The 20737-nt window shown below is 40.5% G+C and overlaps 1 protein-coding gene across 2 annotated transcripts; it reads left to right on the top strand.

The window, feature by feature from the left end:
• Positions 1 to 215: 215 nt before the first annotated feature.
• Positions 216 to 13679, top strand: LOC135104330 (zinc finger protein 236-like). 2 transcript variants are annotated; one of them, XM_064011606.1, is made up of 14 exons: positions 216 to 426; positions 2828 to 2980; positions 3295 to 3402; positions 4052 to 4188; positions 4844 to 4951; positions 5507 to 5629; positions 5946 to 6164; positions 6273 to 6518; positions 6700 to 6849; positions 7008 to 7216; positions 10800 to 10977; positions 11704 to 11899; positions 12177 to 12331; positions 12711 to 13679. In XM_064011606.1, the coding sequence occupies exons 1-14, from the start codon at positions 339 to 341 to the stop codon at positions 13554 to 13556; spliced, it is 2916 nt and encodes a 971-aa protein (XP_063867676.1). In that variant the 5' UTR covers positions 216 to 338; the 3' UTR covers positions 13557 to 13679. The 2 variants fall into 2 exon arrangements, with proteins under 2 accessions (XP_063867676.1, XP_063867675.1); XM_064011605.1 differs by having other exon boundaries at positions 2756 to 2980.
• Positions 13680 to 20737: the final 7058 nt, after the last annotated feature.

Raw genomic sequence — 20737 nt, 5'->3', positions numbered from 1 at the left:
CCTACGCGACATTGCACATGGATTGCTCAAGTTACAAAACGCCCCACGAACACATGGCACAGTCCACACCTGACAGTCACCAACACACTTCTGACGGCAAGTTTGGGAAAGTTTCAAATCCCCGCCCCTCGTTTCGTCACCAATAATCTCCGCCCTCTCTGCGTGTCGTCACTAAGCTCCTCCCAAAGGCCTGTGACGTCATAACTTGGCCCTTTACTCCTTCAACTAGCCATTCCTGCATTATAGACAAGGATGTGACGCTAAAAAATGAGGTAGAGGAAATAAAACCATGCCAGAAGCGATAATCAGGGAGTCATCATCGACTCACTAGTAACATTATGGAGGAATTGATGCACAAGACGATAATCCGTGACGTCACACACCTCCCCGCCATCATGTCGCACTCCATCTTCGACGCTCTGCCAGGTATTTTACGCTTTAGATAGATTTCGCAAGCCTAGAATTACTCAGGCCAGCAGCAGCGGGGGCCTGAATACCGTGTGCGTGACCGGGGTGTCCGTGTGGGCCGCGGGGTGAGCGTAGGATGGTGAAAAATGCAATCCTTCATGTCATGGGTGTTATTCCCTTACGGAGTGAATCCTGACGGTCTGAATATGCGGGTTGGACGTTACTTTCCGCCTTCTATTGGACGGGAGACTCATTTCGGCATGTCACTTAAGTCTCTCGCTAAGCCAGGCGTGGCAGCCTGATGCTCGTGTGTGGTTGGGCGATTATTGGAGGGGTGAAGCCAGCGAAGGGAAAAGCCAAACTTCTCCTGGTAATGGCGAGGCGGGCGGGGGTGCCAAATCGCTTCTCAAGGACCACTAACACTCGCTCTATTTCTCTTTCCCGGATCGTGTGTCGGTCCTAGAATTATTTGATATGAGTAATGAGTCTGTTTTTAAAGACCGCTGCTTCGCCATGGGTCCCGAGGGCTGTGGGTGAGGGGCGTGCTGGCCTGTGTGAGAAGCGCCGTGTGTGGACTTGTTGCCACCTGTGCACATCGTAGTTGATTAATGATTATTTATCATGGCAAAGGTGATCCACATGTTTTTATGCCTGGTGGCTTTATTGTGTTATCGGAGAGTTTTTACAAGGGCCATGCTGGAAACAATGATCGTTGTAATACTGAAGTCGCGTCCTAATGTATTTCTTAACCTTCTATTGCACATTTAAGTTACGGGCGTATGATACACCTATTCTCTGGGGGGGGGGGGTTCTCAGGTAACCCTCATTTTACACCTAATGTGCCAACAGTCATTCCATGGTATCGTCAGCACCTGCGCTGACATGACCTGGGTCCTGCTTGCTTGGCTTACAAATTTTTGCTGGCATATATATATATATATATATATATATATATATATATATATATATATATATATATATATATATATATATATATATATATATATATATATATATATATATGTGTGTGTGTGTGTGTGTGTGTGTGTGTGTGAGCAGTTTTCTATAGCTAGAATCTCTCTCTCTCTCTCTCTCTCTCTCTCTCTCTCTCTCTCTCAGAATAAGAGGGTAAATCAGTCATCCGAGCGGAGGAATTATATGCCACATGGTAGCTCTTTCTCAAAAGGAACTGATGTGCACCCAAATAAGCCAACAGGATCCATGCATCATCTCTGCACACTGACTCACCAGATGCCCGTGCATTATTCCTCATTCACATTTCCTATCCTTGTTGACTGTAGGCTGAGTGAAGGGTAAAATTCCATCTTAAGTACCACATATGCCATTTATGCCTATCTGGTGTAAGTTTCCAGGACCTCTTCTTGGAGTGGGTCTGTTCTGGATGGCTGAGGGACAGGGTGAACTGTCTTTGGCCATGATAGTCATATGTCTTTTTTATTTCTAGGTATAGTGGGTGGTTCAAGATGCTATACTGGGACACAGGGTTGAGTGTGATGTCTACAATACCACATAACACTTTAGTCAGTTTTCCTCTTGTAGTGAACCTTTGCTTTTAATGAGATGTATCTGTCATTAGGTACTTGTAACCAGTAAATGAGTCTTTAGTTCCATATATATTGATGTGTTAAGAATTATTAGCTCTGTAAAAGACCACTTGAAGTTCCTCATTTAGTTCACAGAATGTCTCATAGTTGCATAAACTGTAGTGCAAGGCATCCTTTAGCCTTGGCTTCATGACAGTGTTATAATTTGATACCCTAGTTAAGCATCACTTTCCTGGGTCCCTTAAAGTCACTTTTCTACCAGATCCCAAAGTATATTGGGTGTGACAGGAGGAAAACAAGTTATTTCTGACTGTTTTTAATGTTATCATTATTCTGAACACATTGAAATACATGGAAGAAAAGTGTACCTTTTACCACAGACACCATTACTGGCTGAAAGTACCAACTTCCTAATGCATCTTACATTGCATATAACCCAAGCAGACATCAGTTGATTTCCTGTTGCATTTCCCATATTTTAGGAAAGTGTTTGATTCTGACTGTGACTGGGAAATCATGTCAATCATGGATCTTTCTAATTCACTGAAAATAACAAATAAAACTAGTCTCTTTTCACTATCACCGTCTTTAAAACCTGCATCATAAGAGTAATTTCATGAAGCTTTTGAATAGCATTAAGGAATAATAACAAGGAATGATAACACTTGCAATTTTCTAAAATCTCCATTGATACATCTCACTTGCAAGATTTTTAAATGGAACCAAACATCTGCTGTAACAAAATTATGCAGGAAATCCTAATAAGAGGTTTGCCTTCCCAGGAGCTCAGGGGCACAGCAGTATAGCTTTAACTGACATGAGCCAGTCTGAAGTGAGCTCCTGCCCTCTCTCAGGCGTGACCCTTGAAGGATCCGGCAGCCTGACAGTGCAACAGTTCCTAGAGACACCTGACCTCATTCAGAACACCATCACCATTGGAGGGGGACCACCCACCACCACCTCCACCCCACCGAGCCAGCAGTGTTCCCAAATCAACACCATCATCAGTAAGAGGGCTAGCATTATTAATTTGTTTATTTATTTACTTAAATCTTATTTTATTAGCTTGCTCATTTACATATATTATTAATTTTGCCTTCCTATACCCTTATCTTTCCCTGATACTCATAAGTCTTGGGCATTGATGTCAAGGAATAATGGATAACATTAAAGTTGGCATTGAAAAACTTAAATCAGACTTATGGAAATGATGAATGTTTTTGAGGAAAACCTCAGCCTGGTAGTTATTCCTTGATACTCATAAGTTGTGTTCAAATAAGCCAGTGGTGGATGTTTCATGTGATCCTTTTACTGTCAACAGGTGAGGGAGTCACTTTGGATGAAGATGACTTGTTCCAGTGTGGCCGCTGCAAGAAGCAGTTTTCTTCACTGGATTTGTTTATGGTGCACAAGCGCCACCAATGCTCAGGTAAGTTATGATGGCCATTCACATTAACAGTTCATTTAGGAGACCCTAGACATTGCTTTTGTGATTAAAGAGTTATTCTGAAATAAAATTCAATACAATCAGCACCACAAGTCAGTGTAGCTACATGTTGTTTATTAAGTTTGAGTATGGTATGAAAAATACTGACGGAGATACCAATGGACTTGAAGAAAAAAAAAAAAATTTGAATGTAAAAATACAGGTTCCCCCAAAAAATTAGGTAAAAAAATGAGTGAGATGTATAGGAGCATGAAATAATGTAATAGAAGAAAATACAGAAATATGAACCAGATGGAATGATGGAGAAGATGAAGAAGATGATGACATCTGTATATAGGAGACAATCTAATGATGGCAATAGGTGGGAAATATTAACTGAAAATGGTCTTAACATATTCAGAATTTAATGTGATTAATCAAGAAAAAGCATTAATCATACATATGAGAATGACAAGGAGTGAATAAGCATTCATTTTATGTGTGGGCTTCAGATGTACACTTCAGAATGATTTGTGGCTTTTATTTTTTATTTGATTTTGATTTTTTATTCCTTGGGCTTACTTTAAGGAATGAAAAAGAAATCTAACATATAAACCATAAAGCAAGTGTATGTACTTCTTGATGCAAACAGGGAAAAACAGTGCGCTACGCACCATACAGGCCATGCATGATCCCACCACCAGCACAGGGGAGCAGGCCACCTTCGAGGAGGACAGCACAGCCCTCACCAGTCAGATACACATGCAAGTCCAGCCTCAGCAAGTTCCTGTAAGTATAGAGTTTTAGCAGTTAGATTGAATTTCTGAGCCAATACTCTGTTTCACATTAGTCCTTTATTTTGAAACACTTTGTAAGGACTATTTTCAAAAGCTACAAAGATGATAAATTGTGTTTTTATAGGTGTTTTCTTTCACTGATGATGCAGGATCCTTCTTAAACTATCAATATAGTCATAACAACACACCTATAAACCACAGTAACTTCCACCAGAGACTGTTGAACATAGTCAAGATGAGATACTGAAATGTTTAAGAATATAAACCATAACACCATGAACACTGCATCATGAAAAGTGACTTACTTCATTATGAATCGAACTCTGCATCACTGTAATGTGACAACACAGCTCATTTTTTCCTTAACATGTGTAATACTTTGTTGTGAGGGAGTCAGCTGCTGCCCTGTGGAACTCTGTTGCAGTCATCTCCCCAGAGGAGAGTTATCAGAAGCAGATATCAGATACATAGATGCAGATAGATGGATAGATATGTTCAAACTCAAGCTCTCAAAGTGAAATGAGATTGTGCATCATCAGTGTGCCATATCAGCTAAACTCGCAAAATGAAAACAACACTCCAGGTAATACAGCACGCCACACATCGCCTCGGCTTTCAAGGGAGTGATGTGTCTCTTCCTTCCACAGGTCTCGGGTAGCTACAGTGGCTCGGGTCTGCCTTCCCCTGACGCCATGAACCAACACATCATAGTCAATGAGGGTGACCTGCTGCCCTTCACCATTGAAACAACTCAGGTGAAGCTCAGTCAGCAGAGTGCACCTGTCTTGCCAGTTTTTATCTTATATCAGAATTACTTTTGCATTTTTATTATATATTTTAACAATTTATTTCATATATATAGCTTTTAAGTGACTTATTCTCTTTAATTTATCATTATTCATCCCAGTGTTGAACTATTTTCTTTTATGCCAAGAATTATACTGGAGGAAAACTTTAAATCAATTTAACTGACTGTAGAGGTTGGGTCTGTGGGGAGCCTCAGCTGAGAGACTGCGCTGTTACTGCGGTCCCACCACCACCACAACTGACATCTACCTGTGCAAACAAGGCTTTGGGATAATAGGGCAGCCTGGGTAGAGTTGAGGCTTCAGTTATATGGATATATACAAAGGATCCTTGCAGGATAACAATTATTTGTTTATTGCTGCTACTGCATGTGAAGACAACAACAGAATTGTATAGCCTTAGAAATAATTTATCTCTTAAATGTCCTCCAGGTTGGTTAAATTTATGAATTGACTGGTTGTAGCTAAGGACTCATTTCCTCCTCTGCTGCCCTCTGACGTCAGGTCTTACCACTGCCAGGCGGCCTCCAGACTGCCAGTTTTCTACCAGTATCAAGTGGAGCCAAAACCCTCACCTCCACCGTGTCTCCGCTCCTTACCACCACCGCCAACATCACCACCCCACTTGTAGGTGTTTGCCAGTCATCTGTTTATTCAGAACTTAGTGCTTTGCAAGATATGTAATGCAGCACTTGGTGCAATGACTCCATATGTTTTTTGAATACTGACCCAACTCATCTGTATTTTTCTTATTCAGAATTCCAGTTAGCATTTTTAGATCCACATTCACTTACTGTTTTTTAGAGGTTGAAGAGAGAGAAGGGAGACCTTAACTGTCTTAACTGGCATAGGTGTCAAAAATGAGTGAACCCTCTAAAGCTGTATTCTTCCATTTGGATTTTTCAAGTATCTTTTATTCAGTAAATATGGAATCCCTTTTCAGGATGTGGGTTCTACCCTGTCCTCACCCCAGACCCTCAGCACAATGGTTGGAGGGGTGACGGATGGCAGTGAAGGTGGTGGGGGAGAAAGTGCTGAAGGAGCTGCCACCCACAGGGAGTTAACAGGGGAGGAGAAGGATATAGCATGTTATAATCATGAATTCTTCCATGGTGGTATGGCCAAGACCATTTCAAGTAAAAACGAGTCCACAAAGTTAAAAGTGAGTCTTTTTTCATGTGGTGGTAAGTTTACCATATCCCTGGAGAAACACTGCCTGAATTGTATGTCTTTTAACACAAGTCTTACTCAACTGTGCTCCCACCAACAGCCTAAACACAAGTGTAACTACTGCAACAAGGAGTTCAGCAAGAATTTTGACCTTCGGCAACACGTACGCTCTCACACAGGGGAGAAGCCATTCCAGTGCATAGTGTGCGGCCGAGCATTCACTCAGAAGAGTAATGTGAAGAAGCACATGGCCACTCACAAGGTCTGGCCATCAGGCTCCCTTAGTGACACTCTGCCCAAGGACCCCATCATCAAAAAGCTCGTCATGCCTGCAGAATCCTTGGATGTAAGCACACAGTATTAGTATGGAATGTGTAGTCATGCAGGCTTGTGCAGCAATATTGGTGTTTTTGGTGCTCCTCTCTCAAGTAGCAACCCAAAGCACATTGTTCTGAAACTTTTATAGATATTCAGACATTAATAATTAATGAGATATTGCTTTATTAATTTAATGTATGACTTTCCAGGGGGACTCTCAGGTGGACCATGTGGAGGAGGTGGTAATGAAGGAGGAAGTGCTGGTGGATGACTCATACAAGTGCCAGTTCTGTGAAGATTACTCAGTGCAGAGTTACGTCAAACTGCGGACACACATGAAGACCCATGCCAACCAAAAGGTAATCTTTCCTTTTGCTGCTGTGTTGGTAGAGGGACACACCCTCACTACTTTGGGGAGAGGGGTTGTAGACTGTCAGTTTTAGCCCATTGCATTTTGGTGAGTTTGGCACCACCAGATGAGAAAACTACTGAATTAATTTTCCTCTTTGTGCTGCAGGTTTACAAGTGCATTCAGAAAAACTGTGAGTTGTCGTTTCCTGATCAGGATTCTTTTCTGGAGCACATTCACACACATAATGAAGACCAAGATCTCCAGTACCGCTGCCACTTCTGTTCCAAAGTGTTCAATGCCCTGGACAAGCTGAGCCACCACCAGCATGAGCAGCACTCCACCTACCCACAGGCCAAAAAGACAGTTGGGCCAAGGTAGGGATTCCACCAGTTTATGATTTCCCTTGTTCATCTCAGGAGGCTAGGGATGCAAGACAGATTTTATTTTAGTTGTAAGTACCATACAATACACAAGCCTTTTTTTTTTTTTTTTTTTTCTTTTTCTTTTTTTTTTTTTTTTTTGTAGGAGGGACACTGACCAACGCAACAAAAATCCGATAAAAAAAAAATGCCCACTGAAATGCCAGTCCCATAAAAAGGGTCCAAAGCGGTAGTCGAAAATTGAAGGACAAGTGTCTTGAAACCTCCCTCTTGAAGGAATTCAAGTCATAGGAAGGTGGAAATACAAAAGCAGGCAGGGAGTTCCAGAGTTTATGAGAGAAAGGGATGAATGATTGAGAATACTGGTTAACTCTTGTGTTAGAGAGGTGGACAGAATGGGTGTGAGAGAAGAAGAAAGTCTTGTGCAGTGAGGCCATGGGAGGAAAGGAGGCATCTAGTTAGCAAGATCAGAAGAGCAGTTAGCATGAAAATAGCGGTAGAAGACAGCTAGAGATGCAACATTGTGGCGATGAGAGAGAGGCTGAAGACAGTCAGTTAGAGGAGAGGAGTTGATGAGACAAAAAGCTTTTGATTCCACCCTGTCTAGAAGAGCAGTATGAGTGGAACCCCCCAGACATGTGAAGCATACTCCATACATGGACGGATAAGGCCCTTGTACAGAGTTAGCAGCGGGGGGGGGGTGTGAGAAAGTAAGGACAGACCGAGGATGTTCACTGTAGAAGAGGGGGACAGTTGAGTGTCATTGAAAAAGAGGGGATAGTTGTCTGGAAGGTTGTGTTGAGTTGATACATGGAGGAATTGAGTTTTTGAGGCATTGAACAATACCAAATTTGCTCTGCCCCAATCAGAAATTTTAGAAAGATCAGAAGTCAAGTGTTCTGTGGCTTCCCTGCATGAAATGTTTACCTCCTCTATGAAAAGACGTGGAAAAGTGCAGGGTGGTATCATCAGCGTAGGAGTGGATAGGACAAGAAGTTTGGTTTAGAAGATCATTAATGAATAATAAGAAGAGAGTGGGTGACAGGATAGAACCCTGAGGAACACCAATGTTAATAGATTTAGGAGAAGAACAGTGACCATCTACCACAGCAGCAATAGAATGGTCAGAAAGGAAAATTGAGATGAAGTTACAGAGAGAAGGATAGAAGCTGTAGGAGGGTAGTTTGGAAATCAAAGCTTTGTGCCAGACTCTATCAAAAGCTTTTGATATGTCCAAGGCAACAGCAAAAGTTTCACCAAAATCTCTAAAAGAGGATGACCAAGACTCAGTAAGGAAGCCAGAAGATCACCAGTAGAGCGGCCTTGACGGAACCCATACTGGCGATCAGATAGAAGGTTGTGAAGTGATAGATGTTTAAGAATCTTCCTGTTGAGAATAGATTCAAAAACTTTAGATAGGGAGGAAATTAAAGCAATAGGACGGTAGTTTGAGGGATTAGAATGGTCACCCTTTTTAGGAACAGGCTGAATGTAGGCAAACTTCCAGCAAGAAGGAAAGGTAGATGTTGACAGACAGAGCTAAAAGAGTTTGACTAGGTAAGGTGTAAGCACAGAGGCACAGTTTCAGAGAACAATAGGAGGGACCCCATTGGGTCCATAAGCCTTCTGAGGGTTTAGGCCAGCAAGGGCATGGAAAATATCATTGCGAAGAATTTTAATAGGTAGCATGAAGTAGTCAGAGGGTGGAGGAGAGGGAGGAACAAGCCCAGAATCGTCCAAGGTACAGTTTTTAGCAAAGGTTTGAGCGAAGAGTTCAGCTTTAGAAATAGATGTGATAACAGTGGTGCCATCTGGTTGAAGTAAAGGAGGGAAAGAAGAAGAAGCAAAGTTATTGGAGATATTTTTGGCTAGATGCCAGAAGTCACGATGGGAGTTAGATCTTGAAAGGTTCTGCCACTTTCTGTTAATGAAGGAGTTTTTGGCTAGTTGGAGAACAGACTTGGCATGGTTCCGGGCAGAAATATAAAGTGCATGAGATTCTGGTGATGGAAGGCTTAAGTACCTTTTGTGGGTCACCTCTCTATCATGTATAGCACGAGAACAAGCTGTGTTAAACCAAGGTTTGGAAGGTTTAGGTTGAGAAAAAGAGTGAGGAATGTACGTCTCCATGCCAGACATTATCACCTCTGTTATGCACTCAGCACACAAAGACGAGTGTCTGACACGGAAGCAGTAGTCATTCCAAGGAAAATCTGCATAACACCTCCTCAGGTCCCCCAACTAGCAGAGAGCAAAACGCCAGAGGCACCTTCGCTTAGGGGGATCCTGAGGAAGGATTGGAGTGATAGGACAAGATACAGAGATGAGATTGTGATCGGAGGAGCCCAACGGAGAAGAAAGGGTGACAGCATAAGCAGAAGGATTAGAGGTCAGGAAAAGGTCAAGAATGTTGGGTGTATCTCCAAGACGGTCAGGAATACGAGTAGGGTGTTGCACCAATTGCTCTAGATCATGGAGGATAGCAAAGTTGAAGGCTAGTTCACCAGGATGGTCAGTGAAGGGAGAGGAAAGCCAAAGCTGGTGGTGAACATTGAAGTCTCCAAGAATGGAGATCTCTGCAAAAGGGAGGAGGGTCAAAGTGTGCTCCACTTTGGAAGTTAAGTAGTCAAAGAATTTCTTATAGTCAGAGGAGTTAGGTGAGAGGTATACAGCACATATGAATTTAGTTTGAGAGTGACTCTGTAGTCGTAGCCAGATGGTGGAAAACTCGGAAGATTCAAGAGCGTGCGCACGAGAGCAGGTTAAGTCATTGCACACATAAATGCAACATCCAGCTTTGGATCGAAAATGAGGATAGAGAAAGTAGGAGGGAACCGAAAAGGGGCCACTGTCAGTTGCCTCAGACACCTGAGTTTCAGTGAGGAAAAGAAGATGAGGTTTAGAAGAGGAAAGGTGGTGTTCTACAGATTGAAAATTAGATCTTAGACTGCGAATGTTGCAGAAGTTAATGAAGAAAAAGTTGAGGGGGGTGTCAAGACACTTAGGGTTGTTGACAGAAAGGCAGTCCGTCCGACCTGGGGACATTTATGGTCCCCTCCCGAGATGGGGACTCCGAGGCTGGTGTAAGAGTTGCCATGATTTTAAAATTTTTGAGTGAAAGGTGTGTGTGTTATTAGGTGCTTGTAGTTTTGTGTGGAGGAAGAGAGTTGTCTTTAGAGGGCAGGCTGTGACTGCCCCCTTGTGTTGTGAGACACAAAGGGAAACGTTCAGTGAGGTCACATCTGGGTTTAATGATAAGTTCACAGCACCTCCTGAACAGTGCTTTAGACCTCACTGGGAATAATTATTGTTTCGGCAGGTGTCTACTGCCTCCTCTGTATGATGAGGTTTCTGCATTTTATTCTGTCCCTTGCATCTTCCTCTGTGACTCCCAATGTTTGTAGTTCTACCACAATTCTATCCCTCCATCTTACTCTCCATCTTCCCTTCAATCTTCTTCCCTCAACTGGTTTTCTTCATGTTCTTTTGCTGTGGCTTTAGTATACCAATTACATTAGTTTGCCATACAATCATCTCGTACCAGTGTTTTCATCATCATTGTCTCCCTTTCCAACAGCTATTTCCGGTGTACAAAATGCATGAACAAGTATGCGAGTGCTGAGGCCCTGGAGCATCATCTGCGCACCTCCTCTCACCACTACCCATGTAGGCAGTGCGGCAAAGTGTTTACATCCGAACGTCTGCTGCGCCGCCACCTCCACAGCCACGGCACAGTCAACCTCTTTCCTTGTAGTGTGAGTACTTAGAGTAACCAGCATTTAGGGGTATATTGAAGGAGGTAGAAAAGAGTGAGGTGCAGAGGGTGTTAGAATAGATTACACTTAACCTCTTCTCTTGTATTGTGAGTATTTCTTTAGAGTAACCATTATTTAGGGATGCACTGAAGGCCCTGGATGGATGGAATAGGGAGGAGAGTGAGACAGAGAGCTGGTGCTGGAAAATGTCAGTGTTTTGAATTTCACTTATGTGAAATACTTGGAATTGATATTGCTTGAATTAGAATAGTATCTTCTTTGTTGGCAGTTATTTTCTTTGTTGGCATTTCTTGACACTCCAGATTTCTGCTTTTTTTGTAAGAAAATTTCCTTTATATTTGCTTATATTCCTGTCTTTTGCTTTTTTTTTTTTTTCAAATGCCTCCATGTTTTGGAAAACAAATAATTTTATAAAATAAATAGATATATCACTACTATTGTTACTTTTTATAGGGACTAATTTTAATATTTCCCCGATTGTTTTCTAAAGGATGTTGAGGTTATGTTTTGGTATATTCTCTCCTATATTGAAGATAAATCTCACAGGTTTATGTACTGTAATAATGATAATATATATATATATATATATATATATATATATATATATATATATATATATATATATATATATATATATATATATATATATATATATATATATATATATATATATATATATATATATATATACTCACAATTCAACAGGAATGCTCCAAGGAATTTAAGTCTGAATATTCCTTGAAATTGCATCAGCTAATACACACAGGAGAGAAACCCTTTGAGTGTCCCCTGTGCAAGACTGCCTTTAACCGCAGGGACAAACTGAAGCGTCACATGTTAATACATGAATCCAAGAAAATCCCATGTCCCTTTGGCTGCCTCAGGGAATTCAGCAGACCAGGTGAATTAGCATCTTATTTTTTGTTGTATGGAAGTGGCATACTTGTATATACTTGTCAATGTTGCATATTCTGTAGCATTTTGTATAGAAGTTAACTGTCTGAAAGAAGACTAGATTAGTTTTGTATTCACTTTGCATCATTTCCTTGAAACCAAAGGCCATTTACATAAGACAACATGCATCATGACATACAAACTTTGGTTGTGCATTAACTTTATCACTGTTAAACTTCCTCATGTATTTGTAAGCCCTTCAAATAACCAGAAATCTTTGGCAGACAAACTCCGTGTCCATGTGATGACGCATGTTGGTGGGCGAGGCAAGCGGGGCCGAGGGCGAGGCCGGGGCTCCACCTCAGCGAGTCGGGGCGAGCGAACCATAAAAGTTGAAGTTGTATCACAAGAGGACACCAGGTGTTCTTCCTGTGATCAGGTAAAGTTAAGACAGCTAAATGAGGATGGAGACCATCACTCTTCCTCTGACATACCCCATGCTCCAGTATTTCCTTTGTATTTCTCTGGAGGTCATCTTCTTGCACACACTTTATCTATTATACTCACATATACTAAATTATTTTCTGGCATACTTTCCATTTGACTAAATCAACTTTGCCTGCACTTGAGTACCTTAGCTATTCTTGCTTGGGTCTCTGCCATATTTATAAGTCCTTGAAATCATGGACTTTAACTAATTTATATTAGTTTTTCAGTGAGGTTCAAGATGTAAGATTTTAAGTAGATATAAAAAAATAGTCACATCTGCAGAACATAGTAACCTCCACTTCCATTACAAGGACACCTTCTCCTTGTAGGTTATCGAGGCTGGTGAGGAGGACAGCCATAGGTGCATAATAGTCAAGAATGAACCCAGTAGAGAGAGTGGTGGTGAGGAAGGGGAGGAGAGTGCCATGACAGGCAGTGCAGGGCGAGCCAGGCCACTGAGGCAGGCAGTAGTGCGTCGCACACGTGAGCAGTCCAATGTGCGGCGAGGCGGCCGAAGGAAACGGGGAGCCCTGACTAATTCCAACAGGCAACCAGAGCAGCAGCAGGAGCAGCAGGTGGAGAGTCCCCTGGTGCAACAGCAGCAGGATGAGCAGCAAAAGGAGGGGCAGGAACAAATTGTGAAAGTGTCAGTGTCACCTTCCCAGGAGGTGGAAGTGCAGGAGCATCATCTGCTAGACCTGCCAGTTGGGGAGGGTGACATGGAGGGAGACACCCAGAATGTGGAGATAATCTACATCCCTTTCTCTTTGCCCCTGTCACGGCCCTTCCAGGCTGAAATCATGAGGGCCATGTCAAATGATGATGAAGCGGCCACCATCTCTGGTGAGATGCTGGAGGGTGGCCCCACCATTACCCTGGATGGCACCACCTCCTCCCTGCTGGTGGGCAATGGCACCATGATGCCCATGGTCAGCCCTAACTCTGTGGATTCCCTGGACACCACTATCCTTAAGAGTTCCTCAGACCTTCAGGTGATCTACAGCCCTACCACAGCCCAGCAGGCAGGGGACAACACTACACACCTAGTGGATGCCTCAGCACTCACTGGCAACCACCTCCATGATGGCCAGCTGGGGCAAGAAGCCACCTTGGAGGAGTCTCAGCTGTCTTCAAACCATCTCACTCATCTCAGCATCATCTCCAACCAAACTTGATATGATATGCAATAGATAACATATGTGTAGGTAAGGAATTTTTTATGAAATGTTCATAAACTTTGTGTACTCATAATGTAATAATGGTAATAATAATTAAACTGCTACAGTGCAGGTCAGTGATATCGGCCATATGATGTGCTGGACAACTTTTCCTTATTCTAAGTTATTTTTCTTTGATTGTCTTTTGCTAAATCATTTTAATTTTTCATATCACACAATTCATACTAAACTTGACTTTGAGTATTGATGTAGGTGACTAGTGTTCATTGAAGTGTGACTGGTGCAGCATCGCATTTTACCATTTGTTTACATACTTTGTGGTAAAATTGAGCATTGGTGTAATGACAGGATAAACCACAGCTTATACTGAAGTAGATCACTCGTAGCCATGCTCCATACAAGGCTGGTGGAAGCAGGAGGCCAGTGGTAAGGCAAGGGGCATTTGAATAATGTGTTGAGTGTTGGTTAAAAGATATATGCTACATGGCTGGCAATCACAAAGTTTCTCATCTGACAAAACCTGGCATTCAAAAAGCTACACATGAGCCTATGTAGATTATAGACCACAGGAGTGTTTGTCACTTGGTGGTGTTTATCCTGCAGAACCTTGTGGGTGACTTGTGACTGTCAGACACCAAATGAGCTGTGGTTGTCAGCCATCTCTTGCGTCTGGTTTAGCCAACATACTATAGTAAAATCCCTCTTATCCGGCATCAACAGGACCGCCGACATGCCAGATACTTGAATAGAAGTGAAATTATGTCCACAATCACCACCCTACACTCACGCATCTTACCATAACAAAGATCAGCTGATCTGATCAGCTGCTTAAGTGTAAGCACAACACGCTTCCTCTTTTCTACAACTTTAGGCATGATGAAGGCGTCAGGCAATAAACAGTGCACACGCAGGACTGAGTCACTGAGAAAACACAGTGCAGTGGGCCGCAGGTGGCGCGAAGCAGTGTGCTCTGGTGGCGAGGGGACAAAGTATGCCTCGCGCAGGAATTTTAATCGATTTTATGAGTACACATTGATTTTTTATTGATTTTAAGGCTCAGGGAAAAATGTGCCGGATACTCGAATGCCGGATGAGAGGGATTTTACTGTACACATCATGCCAGCACTCCTCACATAACATTGGTTTCATATAGAATGAATATAAGGGTTAGTTACTTCCATATATATATATATATATATATATATATATATATATATATATATATATATATATATATATATATATATATATATATATATATATATATATATATATATATATATATATATATATATATATATATATTTTTTTTTTTTTTTTTTTTTTTATGTAGGAAGGACACTGGCCAAGGGCAACAAGAATTCAATAAAAAAAAAAATCCCACTGAAATGCCAGTCCCATGAAAGGGTCAAAGCAGTAGTCAAAAATTGATGAATAAGTGTCTTGAAACCTCCCTCTTGAAGGAATTCAAGTCATAGGAAGGTGGAAATACAGAAGCAGGTAGGGAGTTTCAGAGTTTACCAGAGAAAGGAATGAATGATTGAGAATACTGGTTAATTCTTGCATTAGAGAGGTGGACAGAATAGGGGTTAGAGAAAGAAGAAAGTCTTGTGCAGCGAGGCCGCAGGAGGAGGGGAGGCATGCAGTTAGCAAGATCAGAAGAGCAGTTAGCATGAAAATAGCGGTAGAAGACAGATAGAGATGCAACATTGCAGCGGTGAGAGAGAGGCTGAAGACAGTCAGTTAGAAGAGAGGAGTTGATGAGACGAAAAGCTTTTGATTCCACCCTGTCTGGAAGAGCAGTATGAGTGGAACCCCCCCAGACATGTGAAGCATACTCCATACATGGACGGATAAGGCCCTTGTACAGAGTTAGCAGCTAGGGGTGGGGGATGAGAAAAACTGGTGGAGACATCTCAGAACGCCTAACTTTATAGAAGCTGTTTTAGCTAGAGATGAGATGTGAAGTTTCCAGTTCAGATTATAAGTAAAGGACAGACCGAGGATGTTCAGTGTAGAAGAGGGGGACAGTTGAGTGTCACTGAAGAAGATGGGATAGTTGTCTGGAAGGTTGTGTTGAGTTGATAGATGGAGGAATTGAGTTTTTGAGGCATTGAACAATACCAAGTTTGCTCTGCCCCAATCAGAAATTTTAGAAAGATCAGAAGTCAAGCGTTCTGTGGCTTCCCTGCATGAAATGTTTTACCTCCTGAAGGGTTGGACGTCTATGAAAAGACGTGGAAAATTGCAGGGTGGTATCATCAGCGTAGGAATGGATAGGACAAGAAGTTTGGTTTAGAAGATCATTAATGAATAATAAGAAGAGAGTGGGTGACAGGACAGAACCCTGAGGAACACCACTCTTAGTAGATTTAGGAGAAGAACAGTGACCGTCTACCACAGCAGCAATAGAACGGTCAGAAAGAAAACTTGAGATGAAGTTACAGAGGGAAGGATAGAAGCTGTAGGAGGGTAGTTTGGAAATCAAAGCTTTGTGCCAGACTCTATCAAAAGCTTTTGATATGTCCAAGGCAACAGCAAAAGTTTCACCAAAATCTCTAAAAGAGGATAACCAAGACTCGGTAAGGAAAGCCAGAAGATCACCAGTAGAGTGGCCTTAATGGAACCCATACTGGCGATCAGATAGAAGGTTGTGAAGTGATAGATGTTTAAGAATCTTCCTGTTGAGGATAGATTAAAAAACTTTAGATAGGCAGGAAATTAAAGCAATAGGACGGTAGTTTGAGGGATTAGAACAGTCACCCTTTTTAGGAACAGGTTAAATGTAGGCAAACTTCCAGCAAGAAGGAAAGGTAGATGTTGACAGACAGAGCTAAAAGAGTTTGACTAGGCAAGGTGCAAGTACGGAGGCACAGTTACAGAGAACAATAGGAGGGACCCCATCAGGTCCATAAGCCTTCCGAGGTTTTAGGCCAGCGAGGGCATGGAAAACATCATTGCGAAGAATTTTAATAGGTAGCATGAAGTAGTCAGAGAATGGCAGAGAGGGAGGAACAAAACAAGCCCAGAATCGTCCAAGGTAGAGTTTTTAGCAAAGGTTTGAGCGAAGAGTTCAGCTTTAGAAATAGATGTGATAGCAATGGTGCCATCTGGTTGAAGTAAAGGAGGGAAAGAAGAAGCAAAGTTATTGGAGATTTTTTTGGCTAGATGCCAGAAGTCACAAGGGGAGTTAGATCTTGAAAGGTTTTGACACTTTCTGTTAATGAAGGAGTTTTTGGCTAGTTGGAGAATAGACTTGGCATTATATATATATATATATATATATATATATATATATATATATATATATATATATATATATATATATATATATATATATATATATATATATATATATATATATATATATATATATATATATATGTGTGTGTGTGTGTGTGTGTGTGTGTGTGTGTGTGTGTGTGTGTGTGTGTGTGTGTGTGTGTGTGTGTGTCTGTGTCTGTGTGTATGTGTGTGTGTGTGTGTGTGTGTGTGTGTGTGTGTGTGTGTTGTGGCTCAAATCTGGCATTAATAAGATCACTTTTCACAATGCGCATTAATGCTTAATTCTGACACTCAAAAATATGAATCAGTAAATAAATTAAATGAAAAGAAATAAACAAGTAAATAGGAAAAATGCATACAGATGGCACAGACTTGAATGAACATTGGTCACCTACATCTGGACTCAAGCTTGTACCATTCTGGATGAGTTAACAGATAAAACAATATATATATTGTATATATAAAATAATTCAAATGATCTAGCCTCAGATAGTTAAGAGAAATTTTTTCTGTAAACAGAGGTAACCAATCAAGGGCATCAAATCAGCAACTTTCATGACCCGTACTGTGTTGTTACTGTTGTTGGATTATGAAGAAGTGTGCAGTATATCACAAGGACAATCACATGCCTATCACAAGTACCTTTATGGAGGCACACAGGTTAGACCCATATTGCAGAACAGGGAGAAAACTGGTTGCCTTGTGCTAGCAGTCTGTACTTAACATGCTTGTGACATTGATATGCAAGCATTGTGTGTTACTAGTAAAATATGGAATTTCATATTTTATTGTTTTATGATAATGTAATTGTTTTGAATTTATATTTCTAGGTGGATTGGATGATTGCTATATTTAATTACTCTAACTTTTCTTGGATTATTCAGGTACGTACTCTGGTACGTACTTCTAATTGAAAAAAAAAAAGTTTTTTAGGTTAAATACAGTACAGTACAGTACAGTACAGGTACTGAATATTGAAAGTTTGTTAATCCAAATGGCATTATGTGCTTACATCCAAAACCTTACCGGTGTTGTCAAGTTTGTCACTTTAAATTCATTTTGAAGTATGTGCAGTATCTTTGATGAGCAAATCTTTATGTGGCATCAGTGACTGGCATTAAATCACACTTCTTTTCCTTTCTTCCTATAAAAAGTAAGTGTTTTTGTCAATGTGATTCATGATATTAATAGTAGGATAGTTTAAGCTTATCACCCAGCAACCTTGCTACTTGTGATTCACACCACCCACCTTTCCCTATCCAAATAGTCCATTGTGCCTCATACTCTGACTGCATGAATTAGATGAAGGGATCTGTTGGTTAATACTTCAGTAGTAAGGGACCCTTTTTTATTCCAGATATATATCTGTATATGAGCCAACTTCCCGTGTGAAAGACACAGGATCCACTTGCACCCATTCACTCTCAAAATCACATCTACAACCATTCCTTCACATCTTGGGCTCTAGAGAGGAGAGGATGAATCCTCATTGATCACACTCCTTAAGGATCAGTTGCATACCTATATCTCTCCACATCTCCCCCCAGTAGTAGAACTGATTTATTCTTGTTGTCCCTTAATGGATTCATCTCCTCTGCATCTTGCTTGACCAGCTAATTAGACCAGATGTGGGTGAGCCTTTGGGGAGGTTCAGGAAGCAAACCCTGGTTACAACATTTATTAAAAAAGGCCTGAAAATGCCACTCCCAGAAAAAAAAAAAAAAAAAACTGAGAGAATTGGCAAATTTGAGATGTCTTGATACTCTTTGGGCACCTCGTCTGCACTACACTGAGTCTCCTCTTCTCTCGTGTTTCAGTGTTTTATGCTTAAACTCCATAAAATGCAGTCAGTATAACTACTTCTAATACAATCTTTCAATTTATTCCAAGCAATAAACATCCAAACACTATTCTTCCATATACTTTTCTTATTTCACATTTTTCTAAACTTCATCTATAAAATTAATACATAAAAAAATGTTACATGTAAGGACCAACAAGCATGCTGTAATGACACCTGCATAATTTATGATGAAATTTGATTTATGAGTGGTTTTTGGCATTTCTAAATATATCTTCCATCAGTCACTGGAGAACTGGTGGGCCACACAAACAAATTGACTCGTTTAAATATCTGCCAAGCCCAGCCCGTCAGTGTTGTGTATCACAGGAAGTCTCATTCCAGTTCCTGCTGGAGGGTGTGGGAACACTGCCAGCATCTCCAGTCACCAGTACAAACTGTAATCAAATTATGTAGTTCCTTTTGTATCATCTTACTGCAACTTATGACTGTCAACTTTGTATAGAAAATTTCAAAGTCAGATGAGTTCCTCACATGCATGTCATCTTCCCGTTATATGTTGACTTTTATCTGTATTTGAATATAAGTGGATATAATTTAGCTACTTATTTGCTAATTAATTTTAATATGCTAGTCATTTAACACCGTCATAAAAAAAATGTTTGTATGGTGTGACATGTTTATATGCCATGCTGCAACATATAATCATAGAGGCAATTATGTTCTGTGATAAATCTAATATACTACTTGCAAGTCCGTGTGTGTGTGTGTGTGTGTGTGTGTGTGTGTGTGTGTGTGTGTGTGTGTGTGTGTGTGTGTGTGTGTGTCTTTCTGTCTGTCTGGACAGCCAAAGCTGTCAGTTCAAATCAGAGAAAATTGACAGGTGCATTGGAATCGGGCACTAAGAAAATTCTTAAAAATTTTTGAAGGAGCAAAACTTCTATTCAGAACTGCAAATTTTGGCTCTGTAACTCATTTTTATGACAAACTTATATTTTAGCACCTTTGAAAATGCTCTTTGACATATTCATGAAAGGTCAGTGATTTAAATTGTTGACTTTCCTGGCCAGATTGAAAGTTATGGAGATGTCAGCTGGAATGGTCTGTAGGGCTGCAGAGTTCCCTTAGATCACTGCATACATAAATGTGCTAATAGGTTTTATATATATATATATATATATATATATATATATATATATATATATATATATATATATATATATATATATATATATATATATATATATATTTTTTTTTTATTTATTTTTTTTTTTTTGTTGCTCACTCACCTAACATTTTTATTTTATGGTGCACTGCTTTATGAAGGGTTCATGTATGGTACTTCCATGACAGTGTGAGGTAGAAGGAACCAATCATCAAATGCTTGTTTTAGTTGTGTCACTTGGCTAATTTGACGTGTAATGTGTTCATGCCTTCCCTGAGATGCAAGGGTCATGCAAAGTGAGGTTGTGAAGATGCATTGTTTTTACCATTTATCATTTGTGTATTGCTCTGCACACAAACTAAGATACATTTGTTTTAAGTGATAAGGCTTTGTCAGCTGACTTAATGCACTGGTCAGTAGACTTAATATATTGATTTATATGGAGTATGATTTTTAGCATTTATAATTGTATATGTATATATCATATATATGTACATTCTAGATACTGTAATCCCTCAGGTTTCAGCCACAAATTTTATGTATTCATGTTATATGAGAAAGGTGTCTGTAACCTTAATGAAAGCAATAGTAACTGAACATAACCACCTTCTAACCCAGAATTACAGTGAGAGTTGATAGTTTTCCACAGCAAAGCCATTGGTGTTCCAGCTGGAGCCTTGAGTCTCCATGAGGGATGAGGCAGTGGAATGAAAAGGCATAATGTAATTGACTGTACTCTATTTTAAGTTATTGGGCAAGTGTCTTTTTCACCTCCAGCTGTAAAATTACATCCATGATTGAAATGGAGACAGATTATTAGTCATTATAGCAAGAATATTATTGATTGGATGGAAGTGAAGATCAGCTCCCAGTTTGTCTGAATAGATCACAGCTGTGTTTGCATTAATTGCAAAGTACCTGAATATT

Source organism: Scylla paramamosain, chromosome 10 (genome assembly GCF_035594125.1).
Source record: "Scylla paramamosain isolate STU-SP2022 chromosome 10, ASM3559412v1, whole genome shotgun sequence".
NCBI lineage: Eukaryota > Metazoa > Arthropoda > Malacostraca > Decapoda > Portunidae > Scylla > Scylla paramamosain.
This window is presented reverse-complemented; position numbering and strand designations above follow the sequence as displayed.